We start from the raw sequence: 23,002 nt of genomic DNA on the forward strand, positions 1-23,002 counted from the left end.
TGTACTGAGCACAGGGTGTGTCTTTTCCAGCTTTCCCTAATTTTCTTTAGCTGACAAAGCCCGAATGTGCCCACCCTCTCCCAGTTCTCTTCCAGCTGCTTTTCATTACAAGCAGGATCTTGGCCTTTGGCACCAGGGTTGTGGCGTGACCTTTAAACCCACAACAGAACCATGGAGTTCAGGTGGAGGGGAACCAGAGCTGGAGGTGCTCCTGATTATGGTTGACCTGCTGAAAGGAGGCACTGGGAAAAGCCCTTTGAGATATATGCCGCGGAGGTTTGGCAGTCAACAAAATGGCCTCCGGAAAACAAAGGAAATATAGTCTGAAGAGCAGGCCTTGTCAGTCACAAAGAAGGAGAAATTTAGGCATTAATCACGGATTCTTTTATTTATTTATTCTTGGCTAAATTGTCCAATAATCTATGTCCAACTTGTTAAAATGTGTCAACAATACCTGGATCTGACAATGGATTCTATTTTCTTTGATGAATCACATTTCTGTAAAAACTGTGTTCTATCACCCTTATTTCTGGCTAACAAAGACTGAAGTAAATCTGTGGGTGCTAGTCTGCCCTCTTAACAGTCAAGCGCCAACACCATAGCTAACATGGTTTTATGGCAAGCAGGAGATTTAGAGGCAGACATTACTAATGTAAAGTGAAAGCTGTGCAACACTTAAAGTGAATACTGTCAGTCTAATGCGTATTTGTCACTACAGGGTGGAGTGACAGCATCAAGGCAAAGTATCTCATATATTTCACTCAACCTTATCCGCTGTTTAAAGCACAAGGAGAAGCTCACAAATTCTTCCTCTAGCAAAGAAGAAAATGTCTTCTGAATACAACAATTGTTCTATTTTGTCCTTTGGTTTGTTGTCAGACCCAACTGACTGAACACCAATCCCTATTAGCAGATTTACTCTCTAAGGACCATGGAGGAGAGCCCAGAAAGTCTGCACCACACAACAACCAGAACAACCATAAGTCATTCATTAACATTAGTGGAGGGGTGGGGGTTCAATCTTCAGCTAGGATTTAGTTTCACTCAAACGGAGCCTCTCAAAGGCTTACAGCTATTCTCTTGGCAGTGCCCAAACAGCGTTCTTAAAACTTTTACAAGGCAAAGCTAAACGAATTAATGCAGAAACAATTGCTTCCAAGCCTCAAAGACAGAGAGGGACATGAGTTCAGGCTAAGATCCAACAAATGCTTTATATCAAATTAAAGCTATTAGGAACGTAGTGTTTGTAGGACAAAATCACATGGTTCTTTAAATCATGTGCATGCAACATGCAGACAAGCTGTGGTTATTTTCAACCTCTTCTCTGACCCTTGCCTGTACGGTACAAGTATCAATTTACTACTGGGAAAATATATCAGCTGTCTGCTCTGTGTCTCATATGCTAGTGTAGCAGTTTCTATGCACTTTCCAGCCATCAGTTAGCTTGAAACCTTTAAAACCTTTTTAAATAAAATGCAATTCAATTGAGCTAATGACCCACACCATTCGGTTTAATCAACACCCTTGCAGCCTACATGTACATCTGACTGCAAACAAAAGAGCTAAAAACATTAACATGCAACAAGTACTGTACATTCAACAACTAATTACAAACAATCAGTAAGCAATAATACTTCAGATGTACCCACCCAGATACAGTCATCCTGAACCCTGCACATCAGCCCTGGACTTCTCTTCCTCGGAGGATCCATGTCTTACACATTGTAATAGCAAGTACCTTTAATCTTTGTTCCATCCTCACAAAAACAAATACGACCCAGCGCTGGCTGCCTTACAAATTTAATTTTGTGCCACCCCACTGTGCCCTGTCTCCGGACAGCTGGTGTTGCGGTGCTAAGGACCAGAGGACGGCGGTAGGTTCCTGGCCATGCCAAGACCACCACTGTGGCTCGTGATCAAATAAACCTTACCAGACAGGAAACGGTCTGTGCGTGGCTGTTACTGATGCCATCGCCTGTCTAATAAGCTGCAGCTTTAAAGACTAGTAGTGAGGCAACAACACAAGACCACAATAAAAAAGGGTGATACATGTATCTATTGTGTGCTTAAACTATGAGGGCTATAAGTTATGGGGCGACTACAAACACCACATTTTTGCAACCTATTGTTTTACATACCGGGTTGACAAGATCCCTGAATGAACCCTGTGAGTGATAAAGGAGTGTAAATCATTAAAAAAGTGCTGAGCACAAAACTAAATCAATGTGATCCCAGAGCCCGTCCTGGCCAAGCTTACCTGAGACTTCCTCTTCTTGCGGCTCAGGCTTCCTGTCCAGTCACTGAAGCGCCTGATGCGGTTTTTGATAGAGTCTTTCTTATGGAAGCCAAAATCAGGTCCAGCCTGCTCCTGGTTAGGATACTGGTCCAGATCCTCGCTCATGGTGAGAGCTTTGGGCCTGCGACAGGGCAGGGTGTATGATGAGTACTGGCAGGCCTCGGGAGATTCTTCCTCCAGTGGCACATCCAGGACTGATGCAAAAGAGGCTCTGTGTGCCCTCTGGCCTGGTGGAGGCTGTTGTAAGTGGGAGGACAGGTCCCTGGCTGTGGGAAAGGTGGCAGCCATTGTGGAGTCCTTGTAGAGGTCTGTGATGGACACAGGGGGAGACTGTTCAGTGAAGGAGTCAAGCTGGTGGCTGGGGGAGTGGACTAGCGTCCTGCTGGCAGCGCAAGGTTGGTCCTGCTCACACAGCTCTGTGCTGGGCCCCCAGGGAGAGTCATACCAGGAGCCATCAGAGCTCAGTGAGCTTCCCTTGCTGGTCCTCGCCGTAGAGGAGGTAGAGGCCGGCGGTGGACCGCTCCGCTGGCTGTCCTGCCTACTACCACTTGAACCAGGCAGACTGGGAGTGGAGGCAGACTCCATGTTGGGAGAGAACTTGAGGAGTTGTACGGGGCCAGAAGCCTCGTCCAGGAGGAGGGGATTGCCTGAGGTGTTGGTGAACTCCACCCTGAGGCTGCCATCCTTCTTGATCACCACCCGTGGGCTGCTCTGTTCCTCTAAAGCCTCATGCTCATCACTGTTTCCATTCAGGGTGCTCCTATTAAGATCAGCCCCGTATGGATTATCTTCGTACTCATCTGACATATGCCGCCTTCGTATACCACATCCAGGCGATCGATGCCAGCGATGCTCACTCGGGCTGCCCCTCGTCCCCTTTGAGACGTAGTCACAGTGCCTTGGGGAGTAAGGCGGCCGGCTTTTAGGAGGGGACAGACAGCCACGGCCAACACACCTGGCCTTGTACCCTGAGCCCACCGGGGCACTTTTCCACCAGGTATGGGGCGACAAAGCGTCATCTTTGGCTGCGCGTAGCTTCAGCGAGTATGGCTTCGGTTTCCCAGGGAAGACAAAGCTGGTGCCTTTGGGGCCCTGGATGCTATATTGGCTCTCTGAATTTCCCATTGCTGCCTGGAGAAAATAAAAAAGGGAAACAAAACCATAATGTCATCGGCATTATGCTACTGGAAAATTCATGGTCGTCACACATACGGCATATGACATGGTATGACTTAATGCCAGCTCATCAGAGACATAAAATTAAATTACTCATAAACAATAATGACTACACTCCCATAAAACCATACATACACACATAATGGTTAAATTCACAGTGACTGTTTCCAGGGTAAAACAGCAGCAGGTCTAATATCTTCCTTATGTCTCTTAAAGAGAATAGCTATAAGTAATTCTATCACATCTGGTCATTAATCTGTATGGTCTCTCATTTTACTACATTCTTCCATTCTTTCTATAGAAAGGTCAAGTCAGAGGAACAGGCTCTCATGGTTGTTTTGTATGAAAGAGTTCAGGATAATGTGAAATCACTTCCAGGCTGTCCACAGCACTCTTACATTAGTGACGGAGAGCCGTGACCAGAAAGACATTTCATTACAGGATTAATGCTATAACAGATAAAGTGCTGGGACACTGTTGGTGGTAAGAGACAGAGACAGACCCTAGGTGAATGTGCTGTAATAAAAGAAACAGGTTTCAATAATGACCATTTGAAAGGACCAATATATTTGAACATCCATCTCTAGTTGTTAGCTATGGTGAAACGAGAATTGACAGATTTGACTGTGTATACCAGGGACACATTTTAAATTCAATCAAGTATAATAATATTAACAAACCAGATATGAAGGCCACAGACTCACCTGTCTGAAAGTCTCTTCTCAGATTGGAGCTCTTATGTGCAAGGTTCCCGCCGCCTCATTGCTCACATAAACTCATCCCTTTGTCGTCTGGCTCATCTGAAACACAGAGAGAGAAGTTGACTTAGTGCTCATTCTCTTTCTACAGGACTGTAATTTATTGTAATAAGCTCCGTGTTTGATAACAGGTGTGCCAGTTAAAGAGTAGACTTGATCCGCAGCATTTGGTAGAAGACAGTGTTTAGTAGGCAGCCATACTTGTTTTTCACTGAGATAAACAAAGCCAGGCAATACGCAATACAGAAACAGCATCTGAGATTTTACTTGAGAATTTCTCAAAACATGATTTATCTTATTGGCAGGTTTGGAAGAAAAAAACTGATTTCAGATGCAGCCCTAAAGTATCAAACAATGAACTTCACTCCAACCAAGTTCCCAGTAGTATTACATCAACCAAGCTTTTTACTACACAAGACAGCACTACAGTATAGTATAGTATAGTATACAGTGCCACCCTGGCTCTACAGTATTATACTAGTTCAAAATTATTCACTCCACCCCCCAAATCTCTCCTCAAATTGGCCATCCAAACCAAACATTCGTAGCATTTTTCCACCTCCCCGCAAGTAAATGACGTCGTCTTTGATCGGGGTTGGGAACGTTTTTGAAAGCCGGCTACAGTTTACCCGTCTGTTTATTTTTAAACCTTGGAATCCTAGCTTGCTCCATTTTTTTTCTTCCACTCGTCACCGCCAAATTTGTCCGAGGGCAGGATCATAAACCAGAAACGGCTGAGGAGCACCCTTTGCAAAAGGCACCAGGCATCTTCTGCGAAGCAGTGTGACTGTCTTGTGTGTATAATATAACCCACTTACATTCATGTAGCTCACACTCCAGGAAGGCTTTCAAAATAGTGTTAACTCCACTAAGCCTCACAGCACACGTAAAGAATGTGTAAGGTTACAGTGTAAACACCCCCTGCCAAAAGCCCTAACCTTAAGGATTAAGTGATCTGCAGCATTAAGAGTTCATCTGCTCCTGCTTGAATGCACCTTGACTGTGTTGCGAGATTAAATCGTGTTATCTGACTAAATGGACTACAGTAAATGAGTGTGTTTAAAACATGAAGTTACGTGGGAAATTCCAGGGGGACTAGAATCTTTTAAATGAAAAACATATGAGGTGCTAGATCCCAACATTTAAGGACTGGGCAAAGATCCAGACTAATGTTACACAAAAAATATCAAATGTAACAAGGAGCCACACAAGAAAATTATTCTCTCCTTCTTTGTTTAGAATGAGCACTTGAAAGTACAGTGGAATCTTGGCCGGAGGCCTGGTAATGAACTTGAACCAGCACTCTGAGCTGATCAGAGGATTAACCAAACACTTGCTTCGCTCGTCATAAGTTAAAGCAGTACCGATACTGAGAGGAATGGTCTTGGCACTGTAACCACCTATCCAAGCCGTTTTATGCCAGTAACACACTGATTATTTCCAGGTATGTCATACTAGTTGAACCGGGGCCTGGGTTCACATGGATGGACCCTAGACAAATCCAAGCTGATAGTGCTTATGGATGCATGGTCAACTGTACAAGACTGATCCAACTCTAAGCATTTTCTTAAACACCTGCAGGAAAACGGGCATGTTTCTTATTCAATTTGTCTTGCATCTAGTAGCTAGAAAGTAAAACGATTATTAGTACCTTTCAGTCAGCATTAAGCTGGTTGTCCAACTTGTCACAGTGACTGCTTTTCTTTTAGCGCTTTTCTCGCAAACTTCATTCTCACAGAGGAGGGTTGTGGGTATGAAAGACTAAAAGGCGTAACAACACACACGCCTAAAGACACACACCCTCGCCTTCTGCTGCGACTTGAACTGCAGTATTGTGCGACTGTTTTGGGAGAACAACAAGACAGACAAGTCTTCCTTTTAGTTGCAAACCACTGCGCCCAGTCTGAACTCTCCCTCCCTCCAACAGTCCTCTGTTCTCGTCAATAGGCTTCCTACAGGCCATCTGCTCAGGGGCCAAGGAACCACTGCCACCCTAATGCTCCTCGACACACCCCATGACCTGGCATTTCTTCTCAAGCTGCCCCTGGATGACTCCTACGTAAGCTCCATGTTTAGTCTGGCACCGTGTGGGTATAAACACAGTAGGTGCATAAAGGCATTGTTACGGAAGAAACCGCCTTTTTCCTACATGAAGACCACCATGCATTTGGTGAACAGGAGCTACAACCTCCGTCAAAGTCTGAAGAACTACGTTTGCAATTCTGACCCTCGTGTCCTTGAATCGAAACTTGATAACCAAAGCTGCAGGAACAAACTATTGACACAGCAGTGTGAAACATAGGGCCGTTCCCCAGAGAACTTAGCCTCACAGTAATATCATGATGCTGTTACTGCAGTTTTTTAACCTTTGGAGATACAGAAATCTTGCTGGGACTTTCCCCCCCATGGTGAAAATATAGGCCAACGATGTGCTGTGATGAGCATAAATCAACAGGGCAAATAAAGTGGAAAATAATATACACAATTAAGTACCAGCAAGGTTTCGTGCTTTAGAATTATTATGCTGTGAACTAAGGAACTATGAGGTCATTTGTTATTAGAAGTGACTGTTAACACAATCACACTGCCTTCCTCCTGTCAAATCAGAGCCCATGGGACTTGTCTCTTATCACTTTCCTCTGGCGCCGTGACAACTGAGCTCTTAAAGGAGCAGTGTCCTTAAAGCTCCACTCTTTTAAGGCGCAGCTTAAATTCAAACTTATGCAAAACAACCATACTTAGTTCTTACAGGACAAAAAAAAAACAACAGGAAGAGAAGAGAGAATAGAGGAGCCGAAGATCAGGCCGTCTCCTGCTGAGCTGTTGTCATATGAAACAGATTTAAAGTATTATGCGGTTGTTTGCTTGTGAGGAGAAATGTAAATCTATGAATCACTCGCTGAAAGCCCATATTACTGTGTGGTGGAATCAGCCAAAGCCACCAAACATCCATCAAAGTGCTTGTTAAGTGTCTTTTGGACTTTTTCATTATACATTTAGAAGCTCTGCCTCTGTCTCCCGACAAAAAAAAAAAAAATGGCATGGCAGCCTTCTGAAAGATTTATACACGTATGCCACTGCCATTCCAGAGTGATGCCAAGAAAATAAAAACGTTTCCAAACACTTTCATACAATGGGATACCACTGAGCGAGTATCCAGAGAGTTCAGCATGAGCTACAAAGTTCAGACGAGGTGGTGGTAAGGTTGTCAAACTCAGTTATTCTCATGAGTGAACGTGTCATGTTCGTTATGCTGACAACCCTGAAACGCACCACAGTGATAAAGTTTGAGATTGTGATGAGTCACTTTGTTGCATCTGCATACAAGGCTACACGTGGCAGGCTTATACAGCAAAGCAGACCACACACTAGAGATAAACACTAAGCACAACTTGCTATCTAACAGATACAGGTGGAAACTAAACAGCACTCCCACATTCAAACACACAGAGTAACCCACACCTGTGGATCTGGACAATAGGAAACACAATGCAACCTCTTCACCTCAGCGTTCTCTTAATCCAGTAAAAAGGGGAAACAAAAAAGGGAGTGAAAGATAAAACACAGAGCCCATAACATCCCTTACCTCTGTGGCCTGGGCTTTCATCTAAAAGCTCTTTGAACAGCTTGCAAAGGGGAAATCTAGCTGGTGTTCTCTGATCCCAAAGTGGATTCTCCCTGTGAAGGCTAGTTGTGTCTTAAAGCAACACACGCACCACATCTGACTCACATGCCCAGACACACTGGAGGACACATGGAAACTCCCTCCCGGCTTCAAGGCAGCAGCGAATCACAGCCCTCCCGGGTATCCCTGGGTAACGAAGCGCCAAGAGGAAAAGCAGGAGAGCAGGGAGGAAAAAGTGAAAAGTTCTCAACAGAAGAGCTCTCTCAGAAAGAGAAGGATGTTTTATAGCTCTCATCCACTGCAAAAAGGGCTCCACTACTCCACAGTGTTGTTTTTCCTATATCCTGCTTTTCCGTTGGCTAGGAGGAGGATGCAGGGCTTGTTACAGCCAAGGCGGTTTTCCATAGCTGTTTGAGGCGATTGGGCCAGACAAGCTGGCGTAGAATGGCTGCAATGCTGCTTGGGGAGGCACTGGGGAGGGCGCAATGACTGGAGCTCTTGTCTGACCCTAAATACCACAATGACCCAAGGAGGAGGATGGGGAGGCAGCCAGCTACTGGGGAGGCAGAAAGTGTGTGTGTGTGTGTGTGTGTGTGTGTGTGTGTGTGTGTGTGTGTGTGTGTGTGTGTGTGTGTGTGTGTGTGTGTGTGTGTGTGTGTGTGTGTGTGTGTGTGTGTGTGTGTGTCTTGGTGCAAAAAAAGAGGAAATTACACAGGGGAAACAGAGTTAGCGACATGGCTAAGTTGTTTAACCGTTTTTATGGGCCAGAGGAGCCAAATGTGCATCTAATTTTGAGGAGCTAATTAAAATGCAAGCAAATGAGTCAAAGCCTTCTCTGGAATTAGAATTTCTGAAATGCACTCAAAGTGTTGTACTATATCTCAGCGGAGACGAACATGAGACCGTCGTCGTTCTAAAAAAAAAAAAAAACTAAAAACACACGTATGCCTCTATTTGTCCACGGTTCACATAGCTGTGGTCACACAGTCAAACTGGACCCATTCAGAAAGCCACACCAGAACACAAAACGGCATCAGAACTGTACCAAATGTGCCAGACTGTTCCTAAAGCTGCTCTCAACGCTATCGCGGGCCAGTTGTTTATTCCAGAGGATCTGAGTGTTATTGGTGTTCAGGGACATCACTTCTACAATTGGAAAACATGAGCGCCCATGTAAACTAGAATGGCTCAATCGGGTTCTTCTTTAGAAATTAATCTCGGCCTGAATAACTATTCAAAGTCACAACCATGCCACGCTGTATGAGCAGCTGTGGAATAGTCTTCCATCAGCCTTCTGCTTGACATAGAGACATCAGCTCCGGGGCACAATATTAGAGCTAAACAACATTGTTAACAACACAATAGTCCTCGTGGCCTAGTCTGAGCTCCTCTCAAAGCCCTTTGTCCAGCTATAGATGGAGGCAGCTAAAAGGGTGGTCAACAACACGCTCGGAGGGATTGAGAGGCATGAAAAGAGTGAGGCACTGAGAAAGAAAGAGAAGGCAGGGAGGGAACGCTGTGATGCATATTCATACAGAGCAGGTGCCGGTTCTAATTCCACATGGCCAAGTGATCTGACCACTAATTAGGATCAATTAAGGCCGCAACAAGCTCTCCAGAGCCAAATTAAATCCCTAAGCTCTGAGCAACTGACTCATGCACACATCAACGAAATTTCTTCAACTGCTGAACTGATGCCGAACTTGGTAGTGGAAGCTTAAGGTCATACTGCTCTACATCATGATAATTCGTTCTTTACCAATATGTTATATTCTGCCCATGTGTATCATACTCAGGAGTTACCAAGCAAAACAGGAAATACAAAGAAAAAGCGGCTCTAACAGGCTTTTACGTGAAGGAAAAACAGGAGCATGTTGTATGCACAGTGACACAGGTTTCAAAGAGCTTATCAGCAGAGCTTTGCTTGGGGATAAAGCTTTCAAACACTAGAATCCCCACTGATATGGAGGTCTAAGATGACTCATGATGGCCCTTCAGTCCGTCTGCCCAAAATCAAGTCCCCCACAGAAATCCTCTCCTCCAATTTGCAACCACAATGTCTGTATGTATGCAGCACAATTATGGCTCCTGGTTTTCAGTAACTCAGGCCTCTCAGAGAGATGCATCCTACTTGTGGTAAACAGGGTTAATTACTTTTTATGTAGCATAAACTGTCACATTTATTCTCATACAGATTACTTGCAATAATCCATCTCTGATGAAAAACTCACACTGGTCAAGTGATACTCATGGGGCTGACGGATGGTGTGGAGAAAGAGAGTTGGGGAGTGAGTCAGAGGGAGAAATATGAGTTTCCAGTCTGCATGCTAATATTTCTTGTCTCCCTCTTAAACAGCATGATGGAGCCACTGTCATAGCTGGAGGTCGTTTATGGTTTGATGCCATTGATTATCCTGCTCACTGGGGACTGCAGTCTGCGGCAATTTGTGAACGAAGCGTCCGTTGGGAGGAAATAAATTGATGTTAATTGCTCATTTTAGCAGAGATTAGTAGACCGCCTCACTCAGAAGCATGGATTTAAGGGTCTAGAAATGCAGTGGAAATAAGAACTAGATGGTCGGAGGGATTGGGGGTGTAGACTGATGGAATTCACTTAAGATGGAATGCTTTAAGTCAGAGAGAAAGGTCAAGTCTTTTGTTTGGTGGTTGGCTTTCACCCCTGGAACTCACTCCATCTCTTTAAAGATTCAGCTACTGGGGTTTAATTATGTATAGAAATATAATTATTTTTTTAAACTGAACAACATCTTTGCATATAAAAAAAAAAAACTGCCTTGATATAAACTGACCCACAGTAAAAACTTTACTTTCAACAGAAGGTGTTTTTCAAAATATTCCTACATCTGAATGTAAAAAGCGCAAAACTCAGGGAAAAATCAGGGAATTAAAATGTAATAAAAATGTGTTTCTCATGTTCTGAGATACTGAAAAGGTTATCCCTCCCACTATATATCCCCTATTCATCCTTCTCCGCCTCCTTATCCCTCTGTGCCATACAGTGAAATCTCTATTTTCTGCCAGCATCCCATGCTGTTAGTTCAGTTCATTTTCTACAGATTGGGGATCCAGTCAGACAAGACACACCAAAAGTCCGACAGAGTCCGACACTCTCCACTCTAAATTAACCAGGATATGTCGGCCCATGCAGGCTCCCTGCTCACAAAAGAGGAGACGTGTGAGAGATCCTCACTCAGAGGGTTCGTTCTCTGCGGACAGTGGCAGAAATCTAAAATGGGAAATGTGGTTTCAACATCTTCCTGATGCTTTGTTTATGGGAGACACTGACTCAGAAAATCCTCAAGGGGGTGTCAGTACCCATATGCTGCTCACTAGTGTGTGTGATCTAAAAAACAGCTGGAAAACTGCAGGTGCAAATCAGTTTTCCATCAGCTTCTCTGCTAATTAAGCAGCTCAATGGACAGAAGGAGGTCATTTTGAGGGTTAAATTTGTGAAGGAAGAAGACACAGACGCGCGCACACACTTTAACTTGATCCAGAGCTACAGTATGTGGCTTTCAGGCTGACTGATATTCACACACTTTAGCTGGATAGATTTTACACACAGACACAGACACACACACACACACACACACCTGGAGGTGATGGGGAAAGTAATAGAATGAGTGACAGGCGGTGCATATGAAACCAAAGTCTTTAGCAGCCACGGGGTCAGATAAGAGAGCTCCAGGCTCCTGGGAAAACAAGCACACACCCAGCCCTGCCCGGTAAGACAGCTTCCTCGCACAAAGGGGAAGGAAAGATACCTATCTCTCCGCCGATAAGAGATAGGGAGAGAAAAGTGCATTTGAGGCGAAGAAGAGGGGAAAAAAGAACAACATTAGTTGTTAACCTTCAGGAAGGTCAGTTTGAATCTCAGGCATCATCAACAAAAACAAAACCTTTTTCTCCTCCTCAACTTTTTGCCAACGTTTACAATGTCTTTGTATATTTTGCGCATGCGAGTGTGAACGCCTGCATAATACACCTGCATTAAACCAATTCGCAAACTGTATTATCTCCACAGGAATTGACTGTGGCTGTCCTTTATGCGCTGCAGGATAATCTGTCACACGCTCTGTGGTGTGAGCTCTAGTGATTAATACGATCAGCCCGCGACTCGTGCACTCATTACCATAGCTATAGCCGCTGTAGTGTACTGCGGCAGTCATGCCAGACACACTCCAGGCTCCCTAAGGTGATCCATCAGTGATCATTGACCATTGCAGTGCAACATCAGTCACATGGAGCCAACTGCTAGAGGTCACACAGAATCACCAGAGGTTTCACAGAAACAATGAAGTGCTGGGGATTAGAAGCAGCAAGTAGAAGTGTACATGTACAGTGATCGATGGTCTCGTACAGAAAGCAGAAGATTCACACATAGGCCTACACATTCAAAACCACAAACACGCACATGTGGCATCAATCCCCGGACTCAACAGCAAGAAGAAAAAAAAAAAAAGAATCTATCGAGGAGCAGAAATCAATTCATCTGCTTTTTTGAAAAGGACAAGTCGCTCAAAGTGCCCCAGACGTGAACTAGCTGCGCCTTTTTATCAAAATGACATGTGGCTGGTGAATACAGCTCTATCTGGGGTAGTAGGGCAACCAGCAACCTATGTCTGGCTTTGTCCCAGCAGACACAAACACAAAAACTGCACACACACCTGCTAAGCTGGCACATACTGTTGCAAAGGAGGGCCAAACACTCTGTTGGTTTGTGTTTGTGTGTGTGTGTGTGTGTGTGTGTGTTTGTGTTTGTGTGTGTGTGTGTGTGTGTGTGTGTGTGTGTGTGTGTGTGTGTGTGTGTGTGTGTGTGTGTGTGTGTGTGTGTGTGTGTGTGTGTGTGTGTGTGTGTGTGTGTGTGTGTGTGTGTGTGTGTGTATCCATCCCATCCATCACTGCCACAGACATGCATTAATCCCTCTCTGCATTCTGGAGGAGCTCTGACGCCGGAGGGACTTTGCCCTTGTGGCCTCCCCCACCCTGGGTATACAGCACCCCGCACCCAGCCCTGGAGCCACTTTTACCCACTGCTAAAAACTTTTTTCAGAAATGTGTTGGCACTGTGTGAGCTGATGGATCACCAACATATGATTTAAGCTTGCAAAGCCAGAGGACAGGTTGACGCTAATGGATATGGTAATTAAAATGTTATCTCCCTATGCCAAGGCGAGCCATATGTTCATGGTAAACTAGCGCTCCAACTGGCAATGTCTCTTCTTTTATGGCCTATTAAGGGCCAAAATGTCAATTACAGTCAGGCCAAACAGGACATGAATCACTCAGCCCGCTTTGATCGAATTCATGAGCATTATTCTCTTCACCGTACAGGTTAGAAGAGCACCTGACTGATTACACAAGGAAACAAAACGTGTCAAACAAAATAATAAGTAGGTGAGAAATCCGAAATAAGGTAACGACCGGGTCATAGCAACTGTTGGTAATTGCTCAGCACTTTCTGCACCATTAATAAATCACAGTCATGTCTGCTAAAGCTGTGAACTGTGACAAACTGACAGGCGGAAGCCAAGGTGATGCTTTAAGGTAATTAGAGGTTGCTAGGGCTAGTCTCGGCCTGTCTGGTGCGTTTGCTCATTGTGGTCAAGGTTAAGATAGATGACAAAGGAGCAGCTAGCCATTAGGGGTCATTACCTGAGGCAATTACATACCATATTAAAGCCTTTCTTTTACCACATTGGCAGGTCTGAAAGACTGCCTGCGTTAAGTGCTCAGGATGGATTTTACCTGGCGAGAACATCATCTAAAAACGTGGAAGGTCATTCAACGTGGCGCAAAAATGTCCACGTTAGCAGGAGATAATTCAGCGCCAATCAACTTGCTTTCCATGTAGCAAGCTGCTGACATCCATTGTTTCAACATACTGACACTTGTCAAGAAAATGTCTGAAACAAGTAAAACTGAACTACAAAACAAGCAGGATTATCCCGCTCTACCAGAATAGGAGGATTAACTTGTTTAAAACAAATTTCAGGACGGCATTGCTTATTAGGAGTGACCTTTTGTGCCGCAGCGAATCCAAACCACATTACAAATGCATTAGACGAGGAAAGCAAGAAAGCAATTTCTTTCTGTTTAAAAATGAAAATGAACGTGGGGATTCACCAGAAGGGCTTTAGTATTCTCATCACACTGTTGAGTGAGACAAACATACATTCTCGTCTCTAGCAGAGCAGAGTGGAGCCAGGCGACCGGCTGTAGATGGCGGGATAAAGTGGGGAGGCTGTCGGCATCAGGTCAGGTCACAGACCTACATCAGAGGCCTGTAAACACAGGACCACAGTCTGGACGGCTAAATAAACTATCCATCAGGTAAAATCAAACACTGTTTAGACACATTCTGCAGTACATGGAGCCTATATGCATGCATGTTTACATACATGCAGCTTATAAATGTCCTTAAACACTTGGCCAGCCTCTAAAAAAAAAAGGAAGTATCCCACTTAAAGTACAGCTTTAGTAAACACAGTTCTTCACTCACATGCAAGGAAAGCTCACGTAAATCTCCACATAAAGTAACCACCCTCTGACGTAAAGCTGCTCACAGCTAGGCTTTCTACAGAATGGGGAGAAAACCTAATATTCTCTGCTGAGCTGGCTGTTGATCAAAGGTGGGTAAATTCCCGAAGCAATAAACAGGTTATGAAATAAGACCAGCTTAGTTCAATCTCGCTGTTACAGGAAAAGCAGGAACACTATTGCTCCTGTTATTATTAACCAAAACAATTTGTATTATTGCAGCTTCAAGCCCCTCAGCTGACCATAACATACAGTATATGGTACTGTCCATGGCAGACTTACAGCACAGATAGGAGGGGGAGAAATCTGAGCTAGAATGTCTGCTCAGCATCCTGCAGACACTGATGATGGGTGAGACAGCTGGTGAGGAGCCAGGCCCGAACACACACAAAATTGTACTCATCACCGTAGCCACTCGTTCTGGATGTGTGAAGCTACTCTGTGCATGCAAGCAGGCTCCTAAATACCTGCATAGGATATATAGGCAAGCAACGTTATGAACACTTTTTATTTGTACATATGTGTCATATGATTAAAGCTAGTGTACTTCATACATCAGACCTAATATTTTAAACAATCTTGACATACTTTAATTACAACAGCCAACAAACTACAACACCTGTGTGTCTAAAAACCACGAGCCATTAGCCTCGTACTGTGGCCAGCAGTTAAGTGTGTCTGTCTGTGGGACGTGGGAATTAAAGCCACACTGGACACATTGTGCCTGAGGACAGCTTAATGCTCACAAACAGGTTTAACACCTGTGGTGAGTGTGTGTGTGTGTGTGAACACATCTTTGCATGTCTGCTTGCCTCTTTCTAGGGCTGGGCTATATGGCCTAAAAATAAAATCCCGGATTTAAAAAAATAAATAAATAAAAAAATTTAAAAAAAATCAATCTGCAAATGACAAAGAAATTGTTCAAAAGAAGTTTTCACTTTATTTTGTTTTCTCACACACACACACACGGCTATATATTCAACAACAAAACGGATGCGTGAGATAAAGCTGTTTTCACACATAAAGGTAATTGACTTCTCGTTCCTCGCTAAAAGTTCAAATAATTTTTATGTTATTGCGCAACCTTGCCCATATTTTCACCTGTTGCTGAGTAACGTACATTAACATCCCATGGTCTCTTGAATGTAGCATACCTGTAGCAAGCTCCTTCGTAATAACTAGCGGTAAAAACAAACGTCGAAGAGGAGCTCCGTGCTACAGAGCGGCCACTGCTAGTTGTTTAAGCAGCTACAGACCTCTGTCACAGCTCGTTATGTTATGTTATGTAGGTTATGTGTAATCCGTTTGGAGAAAGTTTGTTTGATGATGCACGTATGCCGTTAATGCCTTTCTATCTATCGGAGTCCTTTTTATTTTTAAGTAGATTTTGACTCTTAACATCGTGGCAAGAATTCTACAAAGCTCACTCTCAAAAGGAGCCCAAATGGCAAAAGGTGAGATTACATTTTACCGTTGAATGATCACAAGGAATTAGCTGAAAGCCGTTATCGAGCTCTAATCTAGAACAGGTGCTCAACAAAGCACTCCGGCAGTCCTGTGTTTAAGTGGAAAAGCTAAATAAACTCGACAACAAAGACTGACCTGTGCTGGCTGCAAGAAAAACACAGAAACCAGTTTCTCTAGTCACACGGGTGCAGGGGCATGTGAGCTAATTTCGACTGCAGCAGAAAAGTCACAGATAAATCTTTGCAAAACAAACTCCTTTGTCCAGCTTTGCAAAGCCTTTTTCACTGAGGAATGCGGTTCATAAAGACTGATAACACAGAGACAAGCCAATGCGGGCACCGAATGGCACCTCATCTAAGGGCAAGGCAAGACTCGGCTAAGCGCTAGCAGCTGTGCCACATGTGCACCGCTTTTACCGACATGATTAAATTAAGGCCCCTGCCAAACGCATTATTACCCCATCCATAGAGGAAGGCTCAAGAATGTCAATGAGGACCGCGCTCATTATGCAGTCGTCATGCTAAGTGCCCAGAGAGAGAAACACGTACTTTCACACAATTACAGACTGTAAATCAACAGCATATTCGAGCTGACAGGCTTCTTTTGTGTCTCTGAAAAATTATAGGCCAGTCCTTTTAATTTTTATTCTGTAAAATAAATTCCTCGACCAATTGAATTACAGCTCACGGGCAGATGCGACTGCCGGGTGATGTCCCACAGGACTGGCTGGTGGAATCGACAGGCAGATGCTCCCACCAGCAGAGGTCAATAAGGTCAAGCTGTGCCATTATGAGAGGACAAGGGTGGTATTTATTCACAGCCTTCTCCTCCTCCTAAGCAGGACCGGGCTTTAAAAGAATGGAGATTGATACTTAACCCTTGAGGCAAACGGCTGACTACAATCCATCCACTGTTTCTCTCATTAATGGTGGAGATACAGAAACTGTTCCAACCACGACCACTGAGAGGAAGGTATGACAAAAGAGCAGAAAGGTAGGAAGAAAGTTGCTGGAGAAATTCACAGATTATCGGACTCCTGAATGATCAAGAGAATGCGCTGCCACCCAGGCGAGATAATAACAAAAGAATAGGGAACGGGGTGTTCTGCAGTACAAAACTCATGCACTGCAACCCACTTTAAAACAGCAGTAAATGACTATAGGCACATACTGGTTAAAACCATCTAACCTGACGTGACTTGTCCGCAGAGTCCGTGAGGCTGTTTTGTCTTGGCTCTGATGTACCTCTGCATATAGAAGATGATGCTGAACTCAATATTATTAAGCAATGTATCTTGGCCTTGGACTCCTGTGGCTAGCCAAAATGCATTGCACAGTGTGCCGAAAGGCCCAGACATTAAGCATGATGCTATGGATGCTGGTAAAAGATCGGAAAGAATGAGAGCAGTCTTCCAGCTTTTTAAATATGTGTTGGTTAAAAAGCCTGAGGCATTGTATGATAGCATGCTTAGCCAAAGCAGGAGGCATGTCTGGGACCAAACACACACACACACACACACACACACACACACACACACACACACACACACACACACACACACACACACACACACACACACACACACACACACACACACACACACACACACACACACACACACACACACACACACACACACACAAAATGTGTTAAGCTTTCCACATCTCAATTAGAAATGTCATCAGCTACAATACAAATGGACATGATGAGTCATCGAGGGAAAAGAAAGAATACAGAGAAAGATGATGCATGCAGGCTAATAATACAATCTGACGGTGTAAGTACAGCTTTTCACCCAGCTCCTTGAACTGTAACAATCATCTCAACTGTCAGGAAACCCCAGGTCCTGGCGTTTCTCAACACTGTTATTAATAGTTTAAGCCTGGGCACGCCTGTACGAACTGTGCACTGTATAATATTGTTATATTAGTGTATAAAAAAAAAAAAAAAAGGCAACCACCAGTTTCCAGTGAGGCCGATGTCTCCACGCGAGCAGACCACAGGGCTTGCCCCTAGAGACAAAACCACTCGCTCGCACACACACAAAATTACTAGTGAGGAGCAGGACGAGCGCCTAAAGAGACGGGTGGTTTTCAAAATAACTTCAAGAAAATATCACAGTTATTAAAGTCATTCTTTTACAGTTTGACTCTCTGCCAGGACATTTGAACTGAGATAATTGGCAACCGCTGATGAAAACGGACCAAGCCAGAGCATAGATAAGTGAGGCAAAATAAGTGAAATTAATCTTTCTGGTACTTTTTGTATTGACAAGAGAAAATTATTTGCAATAACCTAGACACCAAAGTCAGTGGGTTGAGTGATACATCAGCCACCTATTAGTCACCAGTCAGGGTGTGCTCTATGGATCACTAACCTCATGAGACTGTGAATAAACGATTTCACCCTCTTAAGCGAAATGATATATAATGAATGGTTTCACCACGGTACGCATTCACTTTAAACCAGACCCTGTCACATGCAAGGTGAATATCAATGACTATATAAAAAGGGTAGAAAAATGGTCTGAAAGAGGTGTTTTTTTCTTTGATATGCTAGCAAAAGGATTCATGTCATGAAAGCAGATGAGATAGAGATCAACACCTTCATCCTGTTAGAACCAACAGGCGGTTCACACACAGTTACTCCATCAACATGGATGATGAAGGCTTTGAGAGAGTTGCGACGTGTAACAGAGTTCTTGTTATTCAGCTAAAAAGAATGAAAGCAGAGGAGCTGCTATAACACACACACACACACACGTTGTGAGTCAGTTGTTCCTCCTTTCACCACAGAGAGCCAGTCTAAACTGTAGACACTGCACACTCACATATCATCTTCATCCAGGGAGTTGTGGAAAAGCCAACAATGGTCCTGTTGAGTACGTCAAGCCAAGAGGAGTCAGATGACCCATACTAGCTACTGTCCTAGCCTAACTGTTCAGCATAAAGACTGGAAGCCAGGAGATACAGCTAGCCTGGCTCTGTCAAAAGGTTCCAGCACCCCTAAAAACTTGTTGCAGTGTTGCCCAAGACCCTCTCATAACCTCTTTTAGATCAAAGTCCTTGGACAGAGGGGACTAGGAACAAATCAGGGAGTCTCTAAACCAAGCGGTTTACTTTCTTGGTTCCAGCACCTTTAATAACATTAGGATCGAGCTGCATTGGAGTTAGCCTCTCCAATGACAGTTGAATGTAAAATTACATCAATAGCCTCTGGTATCCCCTGCACACACGTGTCTGCCGGTGAACTGGTTGCCCATCCATCCGCTTATATCATACCTTAAGGTTAAGGGATTCTGCAACATTAAAATGATTTTCTGTGAGTGGCAAGTTTTAACAATCCTCTGTGAGGACTGTGAATCCATGGACTGATAAAACTTTTAAAAAGCGGCATTTATGTGAGCCCAGTGATCTGCTGTAACCCCGTTTGAAGAAGAAGACATTAATATTGCAGGACTTTCCCAGGTTGCAACAAGCTGAGCAGCGACCTGCACTCTGCGTCATCTGCTTGACTTGGCATCATCCCATGGAGGAAGCCGACAGCGATAAGACTGACCTTCTTGACTTTGTATAAATGCTGTGCTCTTGTGTAATTTGTTGGAGGTGAGTTGATGGCAAAAAAGGTGGCAGAACTGGGAGGCAACAATGATTAGAAAGACATACGTTTGCTCCTAAAAAAAGGTACATAAAATGGTGGGGGGGGGAAATCATTCTGGTTTTCTAAAAATGTTTCTCTTCTCAACACAGGTTTATACAAGGCTTGCTGGGTGAAAAAGTCTAGGCTGTCCTTTGCACCTGGCTTTGCACCTGCGCCCATAAACTGTGAAAGCCACCCGAGCCGTGCACTGTGCAGCCAGGGTGGCATGGAGAGCGATCCAGGCAGTGCGAGCAAGTTGTTCCCCCTGGGCCACAGAGAGTGAACTCTGGGTTAAACAGCTCATATGTAAGAGCCAAGCAGAGATCGTGTCTTGGCGCTAGCAGAGCAGAGAAAAGTGAAGTTGGAAGTTTCTGGGCGTTGAGGAAACCCAAGTCGACCATAGTGAGAAATGGAGAACTGCTAGTCGATCTTAGGGCATCCAGAGGGTGCTGTAAAAATATGCAAGCCCACACACAGGCTCTCCCACCACAGCCTGGCCGATACACCACTTGGCTTCCCTTACTTTGAGGATATGATGCACATTATGTTATTTTGCTGCAATTTAACAGACTGCAAAAACTGATACAATGTTCCTATAACTACTATCCTTTCCTCCTATCTTGACATGCTTTACAATGAGTTCCTTCACTCATATATCCTTTTCCTTGTAACAGCTGAGGCCTGTCAGCCAAATAAGCCTTAATGATGATATCGCCCCAGGAAACAGGTTATTTGGCTGCATTTACTTCAATTCTTTTAAGAAAGCTTTAATTGAGCGTGTTCACTGAGTGGATGCCAGGATTGCCGTTGACCCAAAGCAATTAGGACCCTGCCTCTGTTTACGCTGGCCGAATGCCAAATGACTGAACCAACATGAGAAGGCCTGGAGACTGAGAAGTGGAGAAAAGAGCTTATCTCGTTCGGAGATCAAACCACATACTGCTAAAGCGGAGAGAGGCTGGACAGGGAGACGAGAGCTAATGAGGCAGAAAAATCCTCAACACTAATATAAGGGCTGCCAAAGACCTTATAGATATGGGCACATCGTGCACAGAGCAGTTCAGTGGAGCGAGCTACTGAGCAAGCAAAATAAGGGAAACAACATCAATATCTTGTAAGACTGCAGAGTTATAGCAATTTTGTGTTGTGATGACAGATATATTGGTGCAAAAGGAAGACTGTGATGAATGGAGTATTGGACACAGTTGGATTCATGTGTGGTCAGTGATGGATTTGTGCACATCACAACACTCCTTCCTTCGGCTCTTTACAACTATGAATTATCATCTTTCAGAAGAATCATATCGTGATCAGGCTACAGTGATGCAGACATTGTATATCTAAATTAAGATATAAAGAGATCTGGCACAAATAAAACCACACAGTTCAAAGACATGAAGGCAGCTTTGATTATTTTCTGAATATTTTAGCAGAATTAATCAATCGCCTAGCTGTGCATAAAACATCAGAAGTTGGTGGGCTTCCTGGCTTTCGTCAAAGACAATAAGATAATCTCCACCCACTGATGAGCAGGTGGGATGTGCTGGAGTAAATGTGTACCCGGTGTTTGCTCCATCCATCATGGGGGGCAACACAAGACACATGGCGCCAACTGAACATCCAAGCAGCGAGCGCTTTGACCTGTAGCACCAGCTGTGTTTGCCTTTCCAATAGGGCAGGGATAGTAAGGGAGACCTTATGGCTACTGGGCCGAGGTAGGGCAGATCAATCTCAATTTCTATTGTTATGAGGATTGACCGGTAAGCAGGCTTAGAGCCAAGGAGAGGGGGATGCAGAATGGGGTATTTCCATACAATCAGAGCTGTTGATAACCTGAAGAATGTGCCGTCTTTTAAAAAAAAAGTATATAAAAAAAACACAAATATCACACGCACACAGAGTACTGTACACAGCATAAGACTGTTTCCAGCTTGAATTTCTAATGAAAGGTTTAAATAGTATTTTACACACAGCAGCAATGTGCTAAAAGAATATGCTTTGAGCATCACACACACACACACACACACACACACACACACACACACACACACACACACACACACACACACACACACACACACACACACACACACACACACACACACACACACACACACACACACGTCAAGATTATCAAGTTATATACACAGATCAATACACCAGCAAATAGCTTCTTTGCCCAATACTACTTGTCCTCTCCTCTCTTGTTTATACATTTTGATAATCAAACTACTGCTTGTACGTTCACAGCTTGTAAATCACTTTCGGTCAGGTTCAAAGTGCTGAGGCAGCACCTTTACCAGACTGAAATATTGCATGCAGTCTGGTAAACTCGCAGGAATTACATGCACTGCTACTCAACTGCTGCCATGGGGGCATTTTGTTCCTTATGCACACCATTCCCCATACGTTTATATGGCCGTCAATAAAAGAATGGTAATGGCATGTCTTGCAGTTATTTCTTTGGGGTTAATGAAAGTCTTACTCACAAGTGAGTCGTGTGGCGCCGTTTGAAGAGCCACCTCACTCACTTCACCTACACCCCAATCCCCCACACCTAACTCTTAATCCATTACCTTGTCTAACACATTGTTAAAGCGCCTGCCACCATTTAATCTTCATTTTCTTTGCAAACCCTACGAGCCATTATTTAGCAGGTGACCTCAGAAGGAGTGCAATTCAATTTAGACCTACGCATTAATCTCCTCAAGGTCCAGGAGTTGTGGCTGTTAAGAGGAGCATTAATGGGTGCATCGGTTCAGCTAGAAGAGACCACGTCGCTCTGCTGAGCTGGACAGAAGGTTCAGAAGGCTGTGCAGCCGAGCAGGGGATCTCGTGTTGGAGCAGATACACAAAGTGAAGCTGACTGAACAAATCCCTTGAAGTGAATGGGGGTGTGTGGGTGTGTGTGTGTGTGTGTGTGTGTGTGTGTGTGTGTGTGTGTGTGTGTGTGTGTGTGTGTGTCCACGCCAACCCAGTAGCCACAGCAAAACAAGTTAAATTCATAATCACTGAATTATGCAGCACAGAAGGTACAACGTGTATCTTTTTGGCTGTTTTTTTTAGTCAAAGGGTTCAGTTATTATTTTTGTCCAAACTGCCACTACAACACAGGACGGGTAACGTCAATGTCGTGTTGGTGATAGCTCTTCGACCTGTACTTGTGTGCACCCGGAAAGGGGTCAAAGCCAGTCATGTCCGTGTTGGTTGGCGCCTCGATGAGTGCGGTAGCAAATGAGAAGTCTTGGCCAAGATGCTGTCAACACCAGCTTTTAGTTCACCTGCTTTTTATAGCAACCACTCCAGACGCTGCTGGCCATACACTACTAGCAAACACTTTGAAAGCCAAATATAATCTCAACCACAGAAGTAAGAAATAGAAACATACAGGCCAACATTATGCTTGCCTGACTGGACTGTCTACACTGAAACCAAAGCCTTAAAAAGGACATTGTAATCCAGGGAGTGAACATGCTGAGA

The 23,002-nt window shown here is 44.2% G+C and overlaps 1 protein-coding gene across 7 annotated transcripts in view; it reads right to left on the reverse strand.

Annotated features, from left to right (window-relative positions):
* Nucleotides 1–23,002, reverse strand: part of LOC120549331 (T-lymphoma invasion and metastasis-inducing protein 2-like) — a 121,669-nt gene that overhangs the window by 44,363 nt on the left and 54,304 nt on the right. The window contains exons 1-4 of one of the 7 annotated variants that reach the window (XM_039786172.1): nucleotides 7,817–7,948; nucleotides 4,177–4,272; nucleotides 2,258–3,427; nucleotides 2,139–2,165 (exon numbers count right to left, since the gene is read on the reverse strand). In XM_039786172.1, the coding sequence (XP_039642106.1) occupies nucleotides 2,139–2,165; nucleotides 2,258–3,421 (1,191 nt within the window). In that variant the 5' untranslated portion in view covers nucleotides 3,422–3,427; nucleotides 4,177–4,272; nucleotides 7,817–7,948. Of the gene's footprint in view, nucleotides 1–2,138; nucleotides 2,166–2,257; nucleotides 3,428–4,176; nucleotides 4,854–4,879; nucleotides 5,035–5,881; nucleotides 5,957–7,816; nucleotides 7,949–23,002 lie in introns of those variants that run through there. The other 6 variants (XM_039786174.1, XM_039786173.1, XM_039786170.1 and 3 more) reach the window with 6 other exon arrangements.

Source organism: Perca fluviatilis, chromosome 20 (assembly GCF_010015445.1).
Source record: "Perca fluviatilis chromosome 20, GENO_Pfluv_1.0, whole genome shotgun sequence".
Classification (NCBI taxonomy): Eukaryota; Metazoa; Chordata; class Actinopteri; order Perciformes; family Percidae; genus Perca; species Perca fluviatilis.